Source organism: Neopsephotus bourkii, unplaced genomic scaffold (assembly GCF_033783945.1).
Source record: "Neopsephotus bourkii isolate Nb327-2 ecotype Australia unplaced genomic scaffold, CSIRO-AGI_Nbou_v1 NB_1373, whole genome shotgun sequence".
In the NCBI taxonomy this organism is placed as follows: domain Eukaryota; kingdom Metazoa; phylum Chordata; class Aves; order Psittaciformes; family Psittacidae; genus Neopsephotus; species Neopsephotus bourkii.
This window is the reverse complement of record NW_026901852.1, coordinates 5,844,613-5,860,772: the sequence shown is the minus strand read 5'-3', so window position 1 is coordinate 5,860,772 and position 16,160 is coordinate 5,844,613. Positions and strand designations below refer to the sequence as shown.

Genomic DNA, 16,160 nt, shown 5'->3' with positions numbered 1-16,160 from the left:
TCTCAGGCTGAATTATAAATAACTAGGAATCCTGGGGCAGTGCTCTGCAGTGCCAGAGCTGTTGCCAGATGCAGTTGGCGTCAGATGGACGTCTAACTCAAAGGCATCTGCCCATATTTCACCCACAGGTATTTCAGACAGGAGGGGAGCTGGAGATGTGCCTGCTGACTGTCCTGCAAGTGAAGCCTTCCCAGCACCATGGTGCAGAGGATCAGATGGGCTGGCACTCTACAAAACTAGTGGCTGTACCAGTACAGAGTAGAAGACAGTCCTTGCCTAGAAGAGTTAAAAGGCTGCAGCTGGTAACAGAGAAGTGCAGTGACTGCCTCTGGTTGTTCAGCAGCTCAGAAAACCCTTGGAATTGATTTGGCTCTGCAGACGCTTTAAAAACAAGTTTAATCCCTTTACACTAAATCATTCTGGTTTAGTGCTAGCATGAAATGTCCTGACCACCATTTTATATACAAGCATGAGGTCACTACAGCCAGTCCTGGATTATGAACACTCTTCAATGGGAGTATCACCATTTCAAAATGATGCAAGGCTGTTTTTGTACTGAGGAAGCGGTGCGATCTTGTTACCCAGAACTAGGTCATCAGAAGCTAGTGCAGGGCAGGGCTGGGAATATCAACCCACCAGCCTTCTCCCACTGCATGTGCAGAATGGACCAAGTCACGTGAGAAAGCAGAACATTTGGGCAGGAATTTATCTAAGGTGGGGTGCTATGGATCACATCTTCATCATGTTTACATATATGATTCTTATGCAGCTATGCCCCTTGGATGCTCACTGAGGTTAGGCTAAAGAGCAAGGCACCCTTAAAGAACTGGAGTAGATTCATATGACCTTTCGGGAATAACAACTAGTTTCTTACTGATCTTCACAGTTGGGAAGAGCAATATTTCCTGTAGTGGGGTTAGCGCCTGTGTTGCAAGACTTGTGAGAAAAAGGACGGTGAATGTTTCTTTCTGGTTCCTTCAGGTAGGATAACTTCTGGTGAAAAGATGTGATTCAGTCTAGCTTTGTTTTGTGGGAAGTTCAGGAATATCTTGGTCTATCTAATGGCGTGGGAAAATAGCTTGTTCTTGTCAGACAAGGAATATTTCCAGCCAGATAGCTAGAGCTAACCTTAACTGATTTGATCTAGCAGTATGGCAGCACTGAAGAGTTTAATGTGGGCTAAAAGGTGACTGGAGTGTACATATACCTTCATTGATCAACAAATCCCTTACAACAGGCCACCTGTGAATGCTGTTACAGCCCTTATCTTGCTAACCTAATGGACTGCCACCCCTTTACAGGAGGGAGACTGTTTCTTCATATCTGGGAATGTGACGGGGCAAGGCCAGATGGACAGTGCTTATGAAACAGAAAGAGGAAAGACAACGTTTTTGCAGACTATGCAAAGGTCACAGCATCCACATCGTGCGTCATCAGGACTTTAAAATTGCTTGTATGTGTTTAAGTGAAATGGGTCTAGGGAGACTACAGCAGATGAAAAAACATTTAGGGAGCTAGCCAGAGACAGTTATGCAAGAGTCCAAGACTTCAAACAGATGTCTACACACGCTTCTGCCCAGCCTCATTTCTAGTACCTGTCCCTTTGTGATGGTTCCTATTTTAAGTTTTCATCCCAGGTCTAGCTCAAACCTGAGCTGGGCAGACAGAAATGAATGGAACACTGCCCTGCTTAACGCTGGTTTTCTGCTGCCCCATCAGGTGTAAATGACTGACTGGCTTCAGAAGCAGAAATGCGTAGAAAAAAGAGCGATGATGCATTCAGTGCTTGGAGTGATGAAGCCCTGGGGCTCTCTAAGCCTGGTGTTCTCAGATCAAGCAGCCACCAAAGCACATGACACCGCAAATTTATGTCCTGCTCCTCCTTCCCAGCTCTCCACCCTTCATAAAATCCATCAATCAATATGCCTGCTCCAAATTCCCCAGAGACACGCTGTTACCAGACCCAGCCAGCCAGCCAGCCATCAGTTACTGAGGTACAGCTCATAAGTAGCTCACTAAAGAGCCTGCCGGGATAAGGGAGGGAACTGCTGTGGGTGTATTGTTACAGCCCCATCATTTCCCAAAACACTGAATGGAGTAATAACTTGTTTATAATGATGCATGACATCAAGGCAATGCTATACAGAAGCACTTGAGAAACTGCTTTGAACCCTATGACCTTCTTCCAAGTAAGAAAATCTTTAGGGATGCCATGGGATGAAGAAATATCCTTCTTCCTCCCTTCTGGTTCTCTAGAGAATTATTATTGTTGTTGTTATTATTATTATTATTATCATTAAATGGACAGGACCACATCCACTTGCCACTCTTGAACCTGCTTATTTTATTTTCCTTTGGAGGTGATCACTCTGGCTTAAAGTTGAAGATATTCCCTTGCCAGGAATTGATGGGAGTGATACACCAATTATTCCATAGCAGATTTTTGACATAAAATGAACCATGTCCAGGCATTTGAGCTATTCTCCAATAGGAGGAAAAAATTCCATTCCCTATCTGTGTCACACCATGTCCACATATTTATTCTGACATAATTATTCTCTCCCTTTTCCTTTATTTACTCTGGTTAAAGTAACTGACCTTACAGGTTCACAGCTTTGATTTTGATACACTCTTTCTTTGCCACAGCACCACAGCTAAATCCCTTTGTGCTACACGGCAACCAATCCCTTCCTTTGGCAGTGCACTCGGTATGCTGCCTGGTTGGATTCCATGTTTCTCAGCAATAGAGAGCGTTTGCTGACCAGCTAGCTCCTTATATTTTCATGTTTTACACTGTAGCAAAAATAAAAGCAATCCAAATTTTAGGGGGGTTGAGGGGGAGAGGGGAGGACAAGCCAAAACAAATGACAACTGCCCCTGTTCTCCTGAGATATCTGCTTTAGAGATGAAATCTAACGCACCTTCTACTCCATCCTCCCCCAGGCAGCTTCTTCCAAAGAAAGGAATAATGTCTTCAGTATCAGTGTGGGTGACTTACATCTAGGGGACTAAAAAGTCTTAGGACTGAGCCCTGCAGACGACTTAAGCTGCTCTGTGTACAAAAGTCCACGCATAGAAAGCAAAAGCTTTGTTTTGTTGCCCCAAAATGGAAGAAGGTTTAGAGGCTTGCTAAAAACAACTTTTGATCAGTTTTACACATGTAGACAATGCCGCCTTTAGTGTCCCATATGGTCCCAGCTGTTGGCATAAGCAATGACAATGACATTCATTTTTTTGCACATATGTCCCATGCAAGTCCAATTTTTCAGCTGCCTGCTGATGGGAAGTGATATTCACCCCGAGAAAAGCTGTCCTTGAGGCCCACAGGATCCCAAATGCTGTGGAAAAAGTGTCAGTGGGGAGGATTAGCTGTACTATCACTTCCGGCTACCATCTAATTTTATCTGTGTATCACTGATGCCGAACGTCATTCTTTTTACCATGAGAACCCCTCGACAAACAGGACTAAAAATAAAAAGCAAGAGCTCAGAGTTGGCACAAAGTGTGCTACATGGACTCCAATTTGTATAGCAGGAACTATAATCACTCTGAGACGTGCCCAAGCCCTCAGGCATCCCACGGGATTTCAGTCACTTGTTTACAAGGTGTTTTGATTTGCAGCTGTTTGACTACTGTGGCATTTCAAGAGGGGGCGGTTTGAAAGGATGTTGTTACTTTGGACGTTTGGATTGGGAAATGGGTATTGAAAAATCACACAAGAAAACAGGTGAGTGCTGCCTTTGTTCCTCCCCTCCTTACATATGAATGACGTCAGTGCTGGAGAAAGGAGCGCCGAGAACAGATCTGGAGACCGGCACTTTGGAAGGGAATAAGCAGGGAACAGGTAAAGCTCTGAGAATGGAGCCATTCCCTAACCTACACCACCAAAGTTCCCCATACCTGATCTGAGGGGACTAAGCACCGGATGTAAGAAGGGAACCATCCAAGCCCATTGCTTTTCTGCCTTTTCTAACAAGGCTGCCAACAAATACATTGACACTGTGCCATCAACTCCCTATGAACGGGGCTAAAGGCCATCACCAGCTCACTTCAAACAGGCCAGCAGCTGAAATGGATTTGGTCACTGGCTCATAGTGGTTTAGCTCTTTCCATCATTCCTGCTCTCCTGACCTGGACAGTACCTCTTTCAGAGCTGCCTTAAGCTAATGCCCACTTTCTTCTGAGCCCTCTTGGGATAATGGATTCAGAAATGCAGAAAGAATGTAAAAATCCACCTGCTATGTGGGATGAGTGATGTGCCCATGAGTGTTTGTTTAACACTGTGGACAGCATGAACTCTACTAAGTTGTAACATGATGAGAAAGGGAAAGCAAGGGGAGAGGAGAAAATAGCCTGGCTGTTTTAAAACTATGTCCACCTAGCTGTGTGCATTTTGGGCTTAGTTAGCTGTTTGCCTGTTTTTCTGTGGGAAACCAGGAAGGACACGTGGAGCTTTTCCCAGGCTTTAGTGTGTTATTCTCTTGTTTCCAGCACTGGGTTCTGTATGTGTTAATTGACAGTAACTCATGTAGAAAACAGAGTGCCAAGAGGATATTTACCTTGCAAACATTTCATCTGCTGCCCCGCTCTCCTTTCCTGCGACTTTCTCAAGTGATGACTGATTTGAAGTGCCACACGCACTTGAAGAAGCATCACTCCTGCCAACCTTCGGCACAAGCGCCTTTGCCTGCCCAGTGTGTGCCAGCAACCTGACCGCACTGTCTTGGCAAGAAGCAGCCATCCCCTCACTTCCTGGAGGTAAAAGAGGGCTCAGCCTAGAATGTAAAGCATAAAAATGGAAAGAATAAGTTAGGGTACGACATGACAAATTGTTGTTTTTCTAGCTGAATTAAAACCCACCCTGTGTTTGATTCTGAGTGACACTGATCGGTTTGGCACCAGCAGCTTCTCCACTGGAGACGTAAGTGACTCCTCTCTCAGCAAGCACCAGAATTATCTAGGCTGGCATTACAGTTCATCACACTCCTTGCTTTCTTTAGGCAAAGTTGAAGGAAAAGATGTGCATTTGCATTGCACATGCCACCGAAGATCCCAAAGTACCTGACTTATCCTAGCCCACACAGCAGATCTGTATCACAGTCATGGTTAGAAATCCTGACTCTCCCTCCTTTCCTCCAGCCAGGATGCCTTGTCCCCAAGGTTAGCTATGACTACAGCCATCAGGGGCGTGCTACGCTGTCACCACCTTGCCATACGCACCCGTTTCAGCCTCTCTGGTTTGCACCCATAGCTATGGAAAACTGCCTGCAGAAGAGGCAGCTAGAAAGGAAGCCGAAGATTGCTGAAGTCTATTCTAATCCACGGTGTCTATATTTATGCAGCCCTTGTCACAGCAGAGCAGAGAAAATGTCACTGGAACAGTTTCCTTTTTGCCAGCAGGCAAGAGGTTTAAAAAGAGGCAGTATAACCTCTATTTGATGATGTGTTTGTACAAATGTTTAACTTGCTATTTCATTTTAAAATCATCTTTAATGTTGATTTATATTCCTGGCAGTGAAGCCAGGAGGTTGGCAATCCCCTTCCATTTCAGTCTGTTCTCTGACTGAAGCAATAACGCAGATCAAAGAGAAGTCTTACAGCACTCACATTCTATCATCCTGACTGTTTTCAAGTTCTCACTCTGGTATCCATGGGCAGATTATGTAACTACGAGATTTATACTTCTGAAGGCCAAATAGTAAAGACGGAGCCGATGTATCATTAAGAGGAAGTATTTGGAAACGACTGGATTCAAACAAAGAGCAACATATCAAGTGAACACTTGACAGGAGCCGCGTGGCTTTCCTCGAGATGTCGTCTTGCTCCAGTCTTTTACAGGGTCAGCCACTTGTGTTTATGCCACAGGATATCAAATTAACTGCATGTTATTAAGCATCCCAACTCTTGCTTCCCATGTAAATACGTCAGGCTGAAATTCTCATTGCCTTAGTAATCGCTAAATAGTCAAGGACTTGAGCTCCATCATTAACGGTGTAGCCAGTGGGCGGGAGAGGGGGAAGTAAGCCACAGAGTTGTTATCCTTTAGAGGATAACAGCTTACAGTTCTTCTCCTAACTGCTCAGAAGAACATGAAAACTTGCCTGCGTGCCCCTCGAGCCTCCCTGCCCATGGGTTTTGCACAGTCTCTCATAACACTGATAGGTTTGGTTTCCTAATGCCTCAGGGACTTGACACCACAGCACTGCCCCCTTTTTCACACAACAGGGAACACGGACAGGTGGGGGTTAGCAGATGTGCTGCAGGATGATAGAATGCACTGAGAGCAGCCCCAAAAAGAAAGGCTTGGGGGTGCCGGCTGACAAGAAGCCCAAAATGACCTGGCAGTGTGCAATCACAGCCCAGAAACCAACTGTGTCCTGGGCTGCATCAAAAGCAGCGTGACCAGCAGGTCAAGGGAGGCGATTCTCCCCCTGTACTTCACTCTTGTGAGACCTCACCTACAGTACTGTGTTCAGCTCTGGGGGCAACAACACAAGAGGGATGTTGCTCAAATGAGTCCAGAAGAGACGAGCTCTGCTGTGCAGACAAGCTGAGAGGGCTGGGCTTGGTCAGCCTGGGGGAGAAAAGGCTCCATATGGGGAGCTCTCAGCAGCGCCAGTGCCTAAAGGGGCTGACAAGAAATCTGGAGAGGGACTTTTTACAAGGGCACACAGTGACAGAACAAGGGGGTTTAACCTAAAGGAGGGCAGGTTTAGATTGGATAACAGGAAGAGGTTCTTCCCTGTGAGGGTGCTGAGGCGCTGGCACAGGGTGCCCAGAGAAGCTGTGGCTGCCCCATCCCTGGCAGTGCTCAAGGCCAGGTTGGACACAGGGGCTAGGAGCAACCTGCTCCAGTGGAAGGGGTCCCTGCCCGTGGCAGGGGCTGGAGCTGGTCTCTTCCAACCCACACCATCCTGGGGCTGTTCTGTGGGGCTGCACCCCATGGCGGCCGCCCCGCACCTCAGGCGCTGTCTCCCTGCACCCGAGTGTCCCAGCACCGCCCCTGCTCCCGGCCACCAGGACCGGGCCGTGCCGCGGAGGCTCCCAGCGCCCACCTCCTGCCGCTAACGGGCACCGCGCCCCGCCCAACCGCCGCTCTGCGCCCCGGAACCGCTTCCGCGGGCGACCCGGAAGTGGCGGCGGCAGCGGAGGGGTCTGTGGGCGGCGGCCGGCGCTATGTTTGTAACGGTAGCGGCCTGTGAGTGGCGAGGGGCAGCGGAGGGGGGAGCGGGGCCGCGGTGGGCCCCTGGGGTGGGGAGCCCGGGGGAAGTGGAACTTGTGAGCCCTCAGTGGGGAGGTTGGGAAGCGCCAGCGCTTGAGTGGAGAAATGGGAAGTGGCGGCGGGGGGGAGAGGGGTTGGGGTGAGAGATGTGCCCTCCTGGTGTCTGGATGAGGCTGGGGTGTGATGGAGGAACGGTGCCGAGGGAGGCTGGCCAGAAGCTCGTGGTGGCCTAAGCAAGACCTGCATGGGTGGAATACAGATCAGCCTTTTCTGGGGGGGGGGGGGTTGTTTATCGGTTACGCTGTAGATTTATGATTGCCTTAGGTTCGGTTTAGTGACAGAAATCGGTAATTCTGCCTGTTTCGTGCTGTGTGGCGGGTTAGATCAGGGGAACACAACACAACCTTCCGGGAAGGTCACTGTTATCTGAGAACGGCTCTGGCCTGGTTCACTGTGCGGCCACACGAGCCATGGCACTGTGACAGGAGCCAGAGCAGGTGCAAGCAAGCAGAGAGTGGGGCTGCAGCTCTCAGTGGCAGAGTTGTTTATATCATACCTGCCCTATGTACATCCCCATAGTGAGTTCATATCCAGCACCTAAAGCATCTGAAGGCTGCAGCAGCTGCACACCACAGAGGTGGTGGTGGTGAAAGACAAAGCAGGCAACTGTGGGCACATAGATGGGTGAAAGAGTGCAAGGTTTTGGTGACAGCAGAGCTCTTTCACAACCTGTCTGGGGCTATGGCAAAGGCAGGCAGTGGAAAACTCTTAATCTTTATATGTTGCATACAGAGGAAACAAGATAAAATAACTGTTTTTCTTTTTTATTATTCTTCCTCTTCTTCGTGCTGCAAAAAACCAGTGGCCAAGAGCAAATCTAAGTAAGTGTTTTCCTCATCAGCTTTTGATTTCTCCTACTACCCTATATCTTCAAGTGACTTGACATAATATTAGGTATCTCTAGCATTTTGTAATGTACCTGAGAGGACTGCAGTCCTTGAGTCTAGCTGCATCCTCTGCATGTGTGTCTTTTCACAGGTAAGTGCAGAATGGTATGAACCTCCCTCAGGTTCTGGAAGTGCAGCAAAGGCAGGTTTTGCCCTATAGGCTGTTGCATTTTGCGGAGTTGTAATATCCAAAGCACCTTGCACAGGGAAAACACACGTCTGTGCTTTGTGATTAAAGAGAGGCTCTAAATTATCCCCATGACCTTCCTCTTGTTGGCCTTACATATGTTTTAGTTGAGGACGGCAAGCTGGGGTACAGTGTGGGTCTTTGGGCAGGTGCCGTGAACCCTTCCCATGGGCAGAGTGCAGGACACTTCCCAGCTATAGCATGTTTGTGTGTCTGTGTGCAAGCGGATGGGGTGCAGGCAGTGCTCTGGGCATCTTGGTTTGCTCTGTACTCCAGCTCAGGATGTCTTTGTGTTTTACTGTTACCTGTTATTTGTGGAAACAAACACAGTAAAGCAGGATGTTTCTGTGAGGTGGAAAAACAGCTTTTTAGAAATGATGTTTCTCATGGTAATGTGCTGATTTCCCCCACTGCCTTTTTTGTTTTTCCCCTGGTCTTCCTTTCTCTGTTCTTTGCATAGTCCCATCTATACTTCAGGAATATGTTATCTCCTTATAGTATCTATAAGATTAGGTTTTTTGAACAAGGTGTGTATTGTTCAGAAAAGGCTTGGCCTCAAATCTGTGGTGCACAAGAATTTTAAGGCCTGATACCACTGAAAGGGGAAACCACACAGAGGGTTTGAGGAAGTGGGTGAGATACAGGGGAAAGAGTCTGTGTGGTTACTGTTGCTATAGTACTGTACAGGAGAGGGTAATAACTGGGGATAATCCCTAGACTGTCCTTGATCATTTGGTCTCCAGGAATCCAGCATTCTGTTTATTTTGATGTCTAGAGTGAATTAGCTTGCAGAGCTAAAAAGGGAGAGCTCAAGGAAGTAGCTGCACAAGTGGGGAAGAATGGATGTCTCTTCAAGGTTAATTTTGACAGACCATTTTGTATTAGAAGCAGGAAAATCCAGGGAAATTAATTGAATGCTTACATGCAGAGATGTATCCACCTTTACATTGCAGTGCAAGAGAAGGACGCAATTTGCAGGCTGGTTAAAGGGTTTGACCTTTCTTTTGAAACTCCAGAAGCTGCCCTGTGTCTGGGAAGTTGTGCCGATCTCGGCATGCTTCCAGGCTGGAGGTGTGGTGTCTCCTCAGTCTCCTGGCTTGCCCTGCTCCAGGGACACTGCAGCTGCTGCCAGTCAGCCCCACAGGCCAAGAGCCCTCCAGTGCGGAAGGGGCTTCCTGGTGCTGGATTAACATCAAGCCCCCTATCTGTAGTGGAATGGGCTGTGCTGATGTGTCCTGCTTCTCCTTTTGCATGCCACTTGTTGCATCCTATCTGCTCGGGTTCTTCTCTGCATGTGGAAGTGATATTCTGTGATGCAGTGTCATCTATAGCCCAAACATCTTCAGCTACCATCATCCTTCCTCTGTTGCTCTTCTAAGTTACAATGACTCAATTGTATGCTGATTCATTTTTCTTTTCCTTTTTTTTTTTTCCCTCCTTCTTTTACTTTCCCTTTTTTCCCTTTTTCTTTCCCTTCTCTTTCCTTCTTCCCTTTCTTTCTCTCTTCACTGCTTTGTGGAGGAGCTACATTTTTCTGGGCTTGTATTCTGTTAAGGAGTTACTTAAACTTGATGCTGGATCTGACGGGTTATAGTGGGCTCTTTGTCTGTTGTAAGTTTATCATATAATACTGACACTCCTCTCCAGAACAACCATGAAATTGAAATGAAGTTGTTTATGCTGAAACCTTGTCCATGCCCTGGCAGAGGGGGCAGGCCCTTGCTGCGCCTTGGTGCACTGATGCAAAGACATTCCTTGTGACTTTAGATATATCCTAGTGAGGATGAAGAGTGCGGCGGAGACTGGCTACTGTTTCAACGTCAGGAGACTCCGGCTACAGGAGAAATTGGTCCTGTACAAGTACGATCCCATTGGTAAGAGCTGGGGGAAGAAGTCAGCCTGCTTTGTATAAGCTTCTTGGACTGTGTGGGGCAAAAGGTTTGAAAGTAACAGGATTTTTCCCATCTAAGCAGAATATGTCATAAGATGTTTCATACTGAGATGACTGTATGGTTGCTGTTCTTTATGACATTCCAGTGGGAAGTAAACATTACTCTCATTACAGATTGTGGCAGTGAAACAAAGTAATGACTTGCCTGACACATCAGAGCTTTGATGACAGCCATGCCACATGTCAGTGGCAAAGCAAAGTAACACAGGAGTTCTTTCATTCTGTTTCTTTGTGTGGTTTGATAGACTGTGCTACCTCTAACAAGCAGCCACGAAGTACGCCTCAATAGAAATGCTCTTTTATGCTCCCATGGGTGCTCTAGACAATAAATTTTAACCATCACTTACATAATAGACTTTTTCTTTTGAAGAAGTAAACACAAGTTCGTCCTTCTCCACAGATGATACTGCTGTCCACATGACAGTTTGTGGTTCTTTTGTGTTCCTCTGGACTTTGTAGATTTTCTCAGTTTAAGAATCCTATTTGTCGAGGGGTTATTGCACTTGCCAAGCTGCCTTTTGCTCACCCAGCTTTCTGAAAGATGGCTCAGAGCTCAAGTTTCTGAGAGAGAAACCAGTCTGTAGTTACTATTAAAAAGCTTAATTTGGGGAAACTTAGAACTTTAACCGGAGCATGCAAGAAATAGCATGACGGAGTTAATGCGAGAAAGGCTTACTTAAATCCCTAGAACAGAGAAGTGTATTAAGCAGCTCTAAGTAGATGACATAATGCATGGCCAATAGTTATGTGGTTCAAGATTACTTTTTGCTTATGTTCTTGTTATCTGAGTGACCTTTTCACACTGAGCTGTAACAGTACAGGAGGTTCATGGCAGGTGAGAGGAGCCACCACAGAAGCAGTATGCTCTCATTAGAGGACTCACACTGACAGAGGTTGTGGCTCCCCTCATACAGAAGGGGAACTGGAGATCACTGGGATTATTTTGTTGACTAAGAAAAGTTGAAATTACTGCATTGAGACATTGTGCAAAGTGATCTTCCAGAAGCTTCTCAAGCTGTAGGGAATGCGAAGAGTAGGAGAGCACGGGCTAAGTAGCGCTTCTGTTGTGGAACATGTAGTAGGTTGTTGAAGTACGAAATTGGAAGTAATTAAGAAAGAAAAGCTCTGATCTTTGTAGCCTGTAGTAGAACACAAGTGAGAAATCGATGTGAGAAAGTGCTGCATGTGTGAAGGGAAGTAAATCCGAGTCTAGATACCAGCTCACATCAGGAATATGTTAGGAAGCGTTTTCACTTGGCATGCATTTTCACCTTATGTTTTGTACTTACCAGAAACCTGGGACCTCTGCAGAACGAAGCTTTTTAGTGAAGTAGTGGCAGTGGTGCCCAAGTTTCACTACCTCCTAACTGCAGCAACAGAATGTGTTACTAAGTTGCACTATTTCTTAAAATGAAACTTTTATGTGGAAGCAGAGATTTTGTTGTTGTGTAGCTTTCACAGGAATTCATAGAACGAAGTTCAGTCAGAACAGTGGTGGCGTTCGCATGTCCTTGTCAAGCTTTGCTTTCCTTTATTTTGGGGCTTTTTTAAAGTAATGCATTGACTATGCTGGACCTGCAGCTGAACTGACTTTGCCAACATGTGCGTCAGGCGTTGAAGGCAGGGTCAGTTTGTGCTTCTCTCATTGATCCACAGGACTCTTAGTTAACGTTTCAGTCAGTCTATGAGACCACCTAGATCCAGCTCATCATCTGTAGTTGTTCGGGCTTTGAAGTCGAAGAACAGTAGAAAGCAATAAGAACCTATTTTTGTCCCTACACTGAGCAGCTGTGACTCAGAATAGTCACACAGAGCAGCTGCTGAATGTTTTCAGGCACTCCAATCTTGATACTTATTTCCGTAGAGGTAAAATGGACCTCTTAGGAACTAAAAATTACATGTGGTGAAGTGAAAGCACTACTAAACCTTTCAAGACCTGGTTAGCAGCAGCTCCACACTCAATTAAGCAGTGAAGACAGCCGTGAGAAAGGGACATAGGCTCGTTGGATTGCATTTTAACACTTCAGGCTACTTAACAGAGTCTTTTTTTTCCCCTCTAGCAAAACAACGTGTCCTCTTCACAGAGAAGAGAAAAATCCGCTCGCTCTGAACAATGACCGGAGTTGATTTATGTGAGAGGAGAGATGGTCTGGGGGGAGGATGGGGTGAATGCTGATTCAGAAATCCAGCAACATGGGCTGAAAAGAGAGGAAATGAACTGGGATCACCGTCTCCTGTGATTTGAAGGCCATTGTGAATAAAACAATGTAGAGAGAGAAAATTCTTAATGTCTGGACATAGATCATCAGAGTAACATTTATTTATCTTTTGAGTTATTTTTACAGTACTCAATTAAAAAAAAATTAAATAGCAAATCCCATTGTGTTTTCCATTGTGAAAGAGGCTGTAATCTTCAAAGGAGCTATTGTTTTATACGGCAATAAAAATTAACATTTTCCACAGCAGGAATTCAATGGCAGGATTGCGAGTTTGTCTAACCTACCAGCCACAGATTCAACAGTAGTGACCACGAACTGGTCATTCCTTGGAGGGGAAGTTCTGCACCAGCACCTTCCTAGGAAAGGAATAAACAGTGGGAACCCGGTGAATTGAGATGAGCTTTTGGATAAGCTGTGACCACGGCTACAAGGGCTAGGTTATTGTCAGTCAGGTAAGCAGGATGGAGTTTTCTCTCCTGTGTGTTTGTGAAGCATGAAGAAAGCAGACAGTCAATGTAGTTCTGGGATGGTTTTGCAAGTTTTTCTTCTTTAATTAGCCCACCTCTTAGCTAATAGTGCTAGAAATGTTTTTCAGAGTCTACCTTAGTAGCACTCTCATCCTCTTTCCAGTCTGAGGGACCTTCCCGAGCCTGGCAGAGCACACGGGAGCAGATGGGGAAGGAGCCAGGTGCTGGCCTGGGTGTCTGCAGCCCAGGACTGACGCTGTAGTCTCAAAGCTAGTGCTCCGCATCATGTGAGCATTAGCCCCATGGTTGTGTGTGGGGCTAGAGAGACCTGCTGCTGTGCTGTGCTCAGGAGACCCCATGTGCCTACCCCATCTTACTGCTCTAGAGCAGCAACAAACAGGATTCCTCAGGTAAGAAGCAAAAAGGCTTTCCTGGTCTTTCCAGGTGGCAGAGAAGAACCTCAGTGGTCAGGAGACTAATGTTGTCTGTGATAAAATAAGATTGGTACCTTGAGCTAACCAATGTCAGTTAGAAGAGGTTCTGGGGCAAGTCCTTCCTATAAGGATATGAAGATTGTGCCCCTGCTGCCTGGACGCTCACTGATGCGACGTAGTTAGAATTCCTGACCATTTCCTCCATGGGTAACTTGGGATAGTAAGCCAGGTAGAAGGCCAGTGCTCCCACAAAACTGTCTCCAGCTCCCTGGAATAAAACAACAAGTTTTAGTAACCTCAGAGAGGGAAACAATTCAGACACATTTACTGGAAAGACAAAAAGTTGCAGCACGGGTTGCAGGAGCCAGAAAACTGTTTGGGGGTTGAGTACTATTCACTTTCCTGTGCCCAGGAAATTCTGCTGTGTTGAACTATAGATACTACCATCCTATCCAAACCACCATCCTGTCTTTGTGCCCAACTGTTGAGTCAAGGTGCACACTATAACATGACCGAAAACATAAAGAAAAGCAAGTGTGCCACAGTTCAGCAACGTGCTGTTCTAAAACTGCTTTTGAAACTTCCTGTTATTGGAGTGTCCAATTTTGATTTCTCAACCTGAATGTTTCATTAAAGTTATTTTTCTCTCCTTTAACTTCTGTTTTTCATAAAGGTCAGTGGTAGAAGGGACAGAGAAAAGGGGGGGGGGGGAAAGAAACCACGTGGCTTGTGGCATCTGTAAATTCCTGGTTGCAGAAAGATACAGTTGGATGCCTCTAGAACTTGGCTGCTGCTCATGATAAAGGTCCCACTCATGAAGGTCTGTGCAGTGGCTCTCACATAACCCACTCTTACTCCCGGAGCAGGCTTTGGCACCTGTGATGGTTTGCTATATGAGTGGAAGACAGTGAGGTTCCCCTGGCAGCTATGGCCCTTTCCAGCTATCCGTCCCTGGGCCACATCTCCCAGCAGAGCTGTCCCATGCTCTGCCCACCCTGCATGATGAGCCCTGGGCAAACAGGGAGGACACCATGCCCTGGCTTGCTCTGAGGTACCACTGGTGCTGCTCTGATCAGCAGAGAATGACAACTGTTTCCCTCCCAAGTGCTTTTGAACAGTAACTGCTGTTTTGTGGTGTTGACTGCTCTGTAGTGTCCCTGACAACTGGCAAAATGATTCATTTTTAACTAGATTTGCTCATTTCATTCCACAGGGTCCCTTCCACCTCCTCCCCTAAAACTGCCTTGATCTCTAAGGCCAGACTAGTAGCAATTCTTGTTGATATCATAAAACTGGTTCTAAGGTCCCCTTTTTAAAATCATACTTTATATCAGGAAAAGCATTACACTGAATGCACTGGTAATATCTTCTGCATTCAAAACCCAGCATATGGACTATCTCCCCTCAGGGGATTTGCCTCTGGAGTTGTAATAAATAGTCCCCAAGGGTCATGGGACAAGAAGAGCACAGGGCCTGGAAAAAGTTAGTTAAGATAGCTGAGCAAAGTTTCTAACTGGAAGTTAAGGTTAGGAAGTAGTTTTCCAACCCTGAGTTCTAGTGGTTCTCAGTGTTAAACTCCTACTTACCCTAAAATGAGCTGCATGTAAGATCATTCCAGCTAAAATCCCACCACTTCCACAGAAATCTGTCCGTAACGTTACAAGCAGCTGACAGGCAGGGCAGAGCAGTGTGGCAATGTGAGGGGACCCTACAAGGGTAATCACAGGATGCAGGCACCCACACCGTGCCTTGGCTCTCTTTGTCCAGCCCTTCCACAGCAGCTGTTTGCATTGGCGTTCCCAGCTGGGAAACTCCCTGCTTAACTCTCACTTAGCCTGGTGTTTGGACTCTGTCTCCCATTGCCTTCCCAGTGGGACACGATGGAGAGCAGCATGTGGCCAGTCAGAAGTTAACAGGGAAGCTGTACCCACCTGTTTCAACAGTTCTGTATTCCTGAACATACCATGGGCTTTTATCAACTTCTGCTGGGCCTTTGTCTCTCTCCTGGTTTCCAGAGTGCTCCCACAAAGGCAGGTGGAGCAGGAGCCCGTGAGTGCTAGTTAAGCATTGCCAGTGCCTTTTGTCTGATGCATAATACAACAATCTCTGGCCCATCTCACGAGTTTATAATCTAATCAGTGCATGATTAATTATTAAAGCTATTTTGGCGCTGCTGTTACAGACAAGTAGAATTTCAGATCTGTTATGCTGTAGCTCTAGCAGGAAGAACTCATTTCTACATCAAATATTTCTCATACCGTGATCACTGGGTAATGGAAGTGGCCAAATACTATTTTCATGAGGAATACCCAGAATATCAGGTGTCAAATAGCAAAAACTATTACTCACAAGCAGCATCAAACAGAATACTGGCTTTCTGATCTTTTTAAATGGAGGTAACTAAATACTGCCCCAAATATTTGCTGCACTGTGTGCTACTGGAGCAAGAAAAGACTAACTGCACCTCTCCCAGGTCTTAGCATGGATCGTGGCAAGAAAGAACGTATGTGATTCTCCTTGCAATGTTCCTGTGCCTCTCCACTTGTGGGTGATGCACTGACATTGTGAGGTAGCTGTAGGTCTCCCTTTTGGAGAGGCTGGGACTACAAAGGTGGAAAAGGTGGTGAAGAGCAGATCTCCATGCAGGATGGAAAAAGGCCCCCTAGGTTTGTTTTTGCAAGAGAAAGGATTATGGAATGATTGGGACAATATACAGAAGGATTCGATGCCCAT

At 46.3% G+C, this 16,160-nt stretch overlaps 2 protein-coding genes and 1 long non-coding RNA gene across 7 annotated transcripts in view; 1 reads left to right on the top strand and 2 right to left on the bottom strand.

The window, feature by feature from the left end:
- Window positions 1-7,208, bottom strand: part of LOC133219723 (uncharacterized) — a 35,731-nt gene extending 28,523 nt beyond the window's left edge. Inside the window, exons 1-2 of the long non-coding RNA XR_009727493.1 lie at window positions 7,091-7,208; window positions 4,560-4,775 (exon numbers count right to left, since the gene is read on the bottom strand). This is a non-coding gene — a long non-coding RNA (uncharacterized LOC133219723). The remainder of the gene's footprint in view (window positions 1-4,559; window positions 4,776-7,090) is intronic.
- On the top strand, window positions 5,797-12,781 carry MRPL33 (mitochondrial ribosomal protein L33). 5 transcript variants are annotated; one of them, XM_061367235.1, is made up of 4 exons: window positions 5,797-5,839; window positions 8,085-8,103; window positions 10,124-10,230; window positions 12,368-12,781. In XM_061367235.1, exons 1-4 carry the CDS (start codon window positions 5,812-5,814, stop codon window positions 12,415-12,417), a joined length of 204 nt encoding a protein of 67 aa, XP_061223219.1. In that variant the 5' UTR covers window positions 5,797-5,811; the 3' UTR covers window positions 12,418-12,781. The 5 variants fall into 5 exon arrangements, with proteins under 5 accessions (XP_061223219.1, XP_061223217.1, XP_061223218.1 ...); XM_061367233.1 differs by lacking the exon at window positions 5,797-5,839 and adding an exon at window positions 7,086-7,198 and having other exon boundaries at window positions 8,085-8,260; XM_061367234.1 differs by lacking the exon at window positions 5,797-5,839 and adding an exon at window positions 7,148-7,188 and having other exon boundaries at window positions 8,085-8,260.
- The window catches only part of RBKS (ribokinase), a 70,576-nt gene continuing 67,021 nt past the window's right edge, over window positions 12,606-16,160 (bottom strand). The window contains exons 8-9 of the mRNA XM_061367229.1: window positions 13,502-13,695; window positions 12,606-12,882 (exon numbers count right to left, since the gene is read on the bottom strand). Of these exons, the coding sequence (XP_061223213.1) occupies window positions 13,522-13,695 (174 nt within the window). The 3' untranslated portion in view covers window positions 12,606-12,882; window positions 13,502-13,521. The remainder of the gene's footprint in view (window positions 12,883-13,501; window positions 13,696-16,160) is intronic.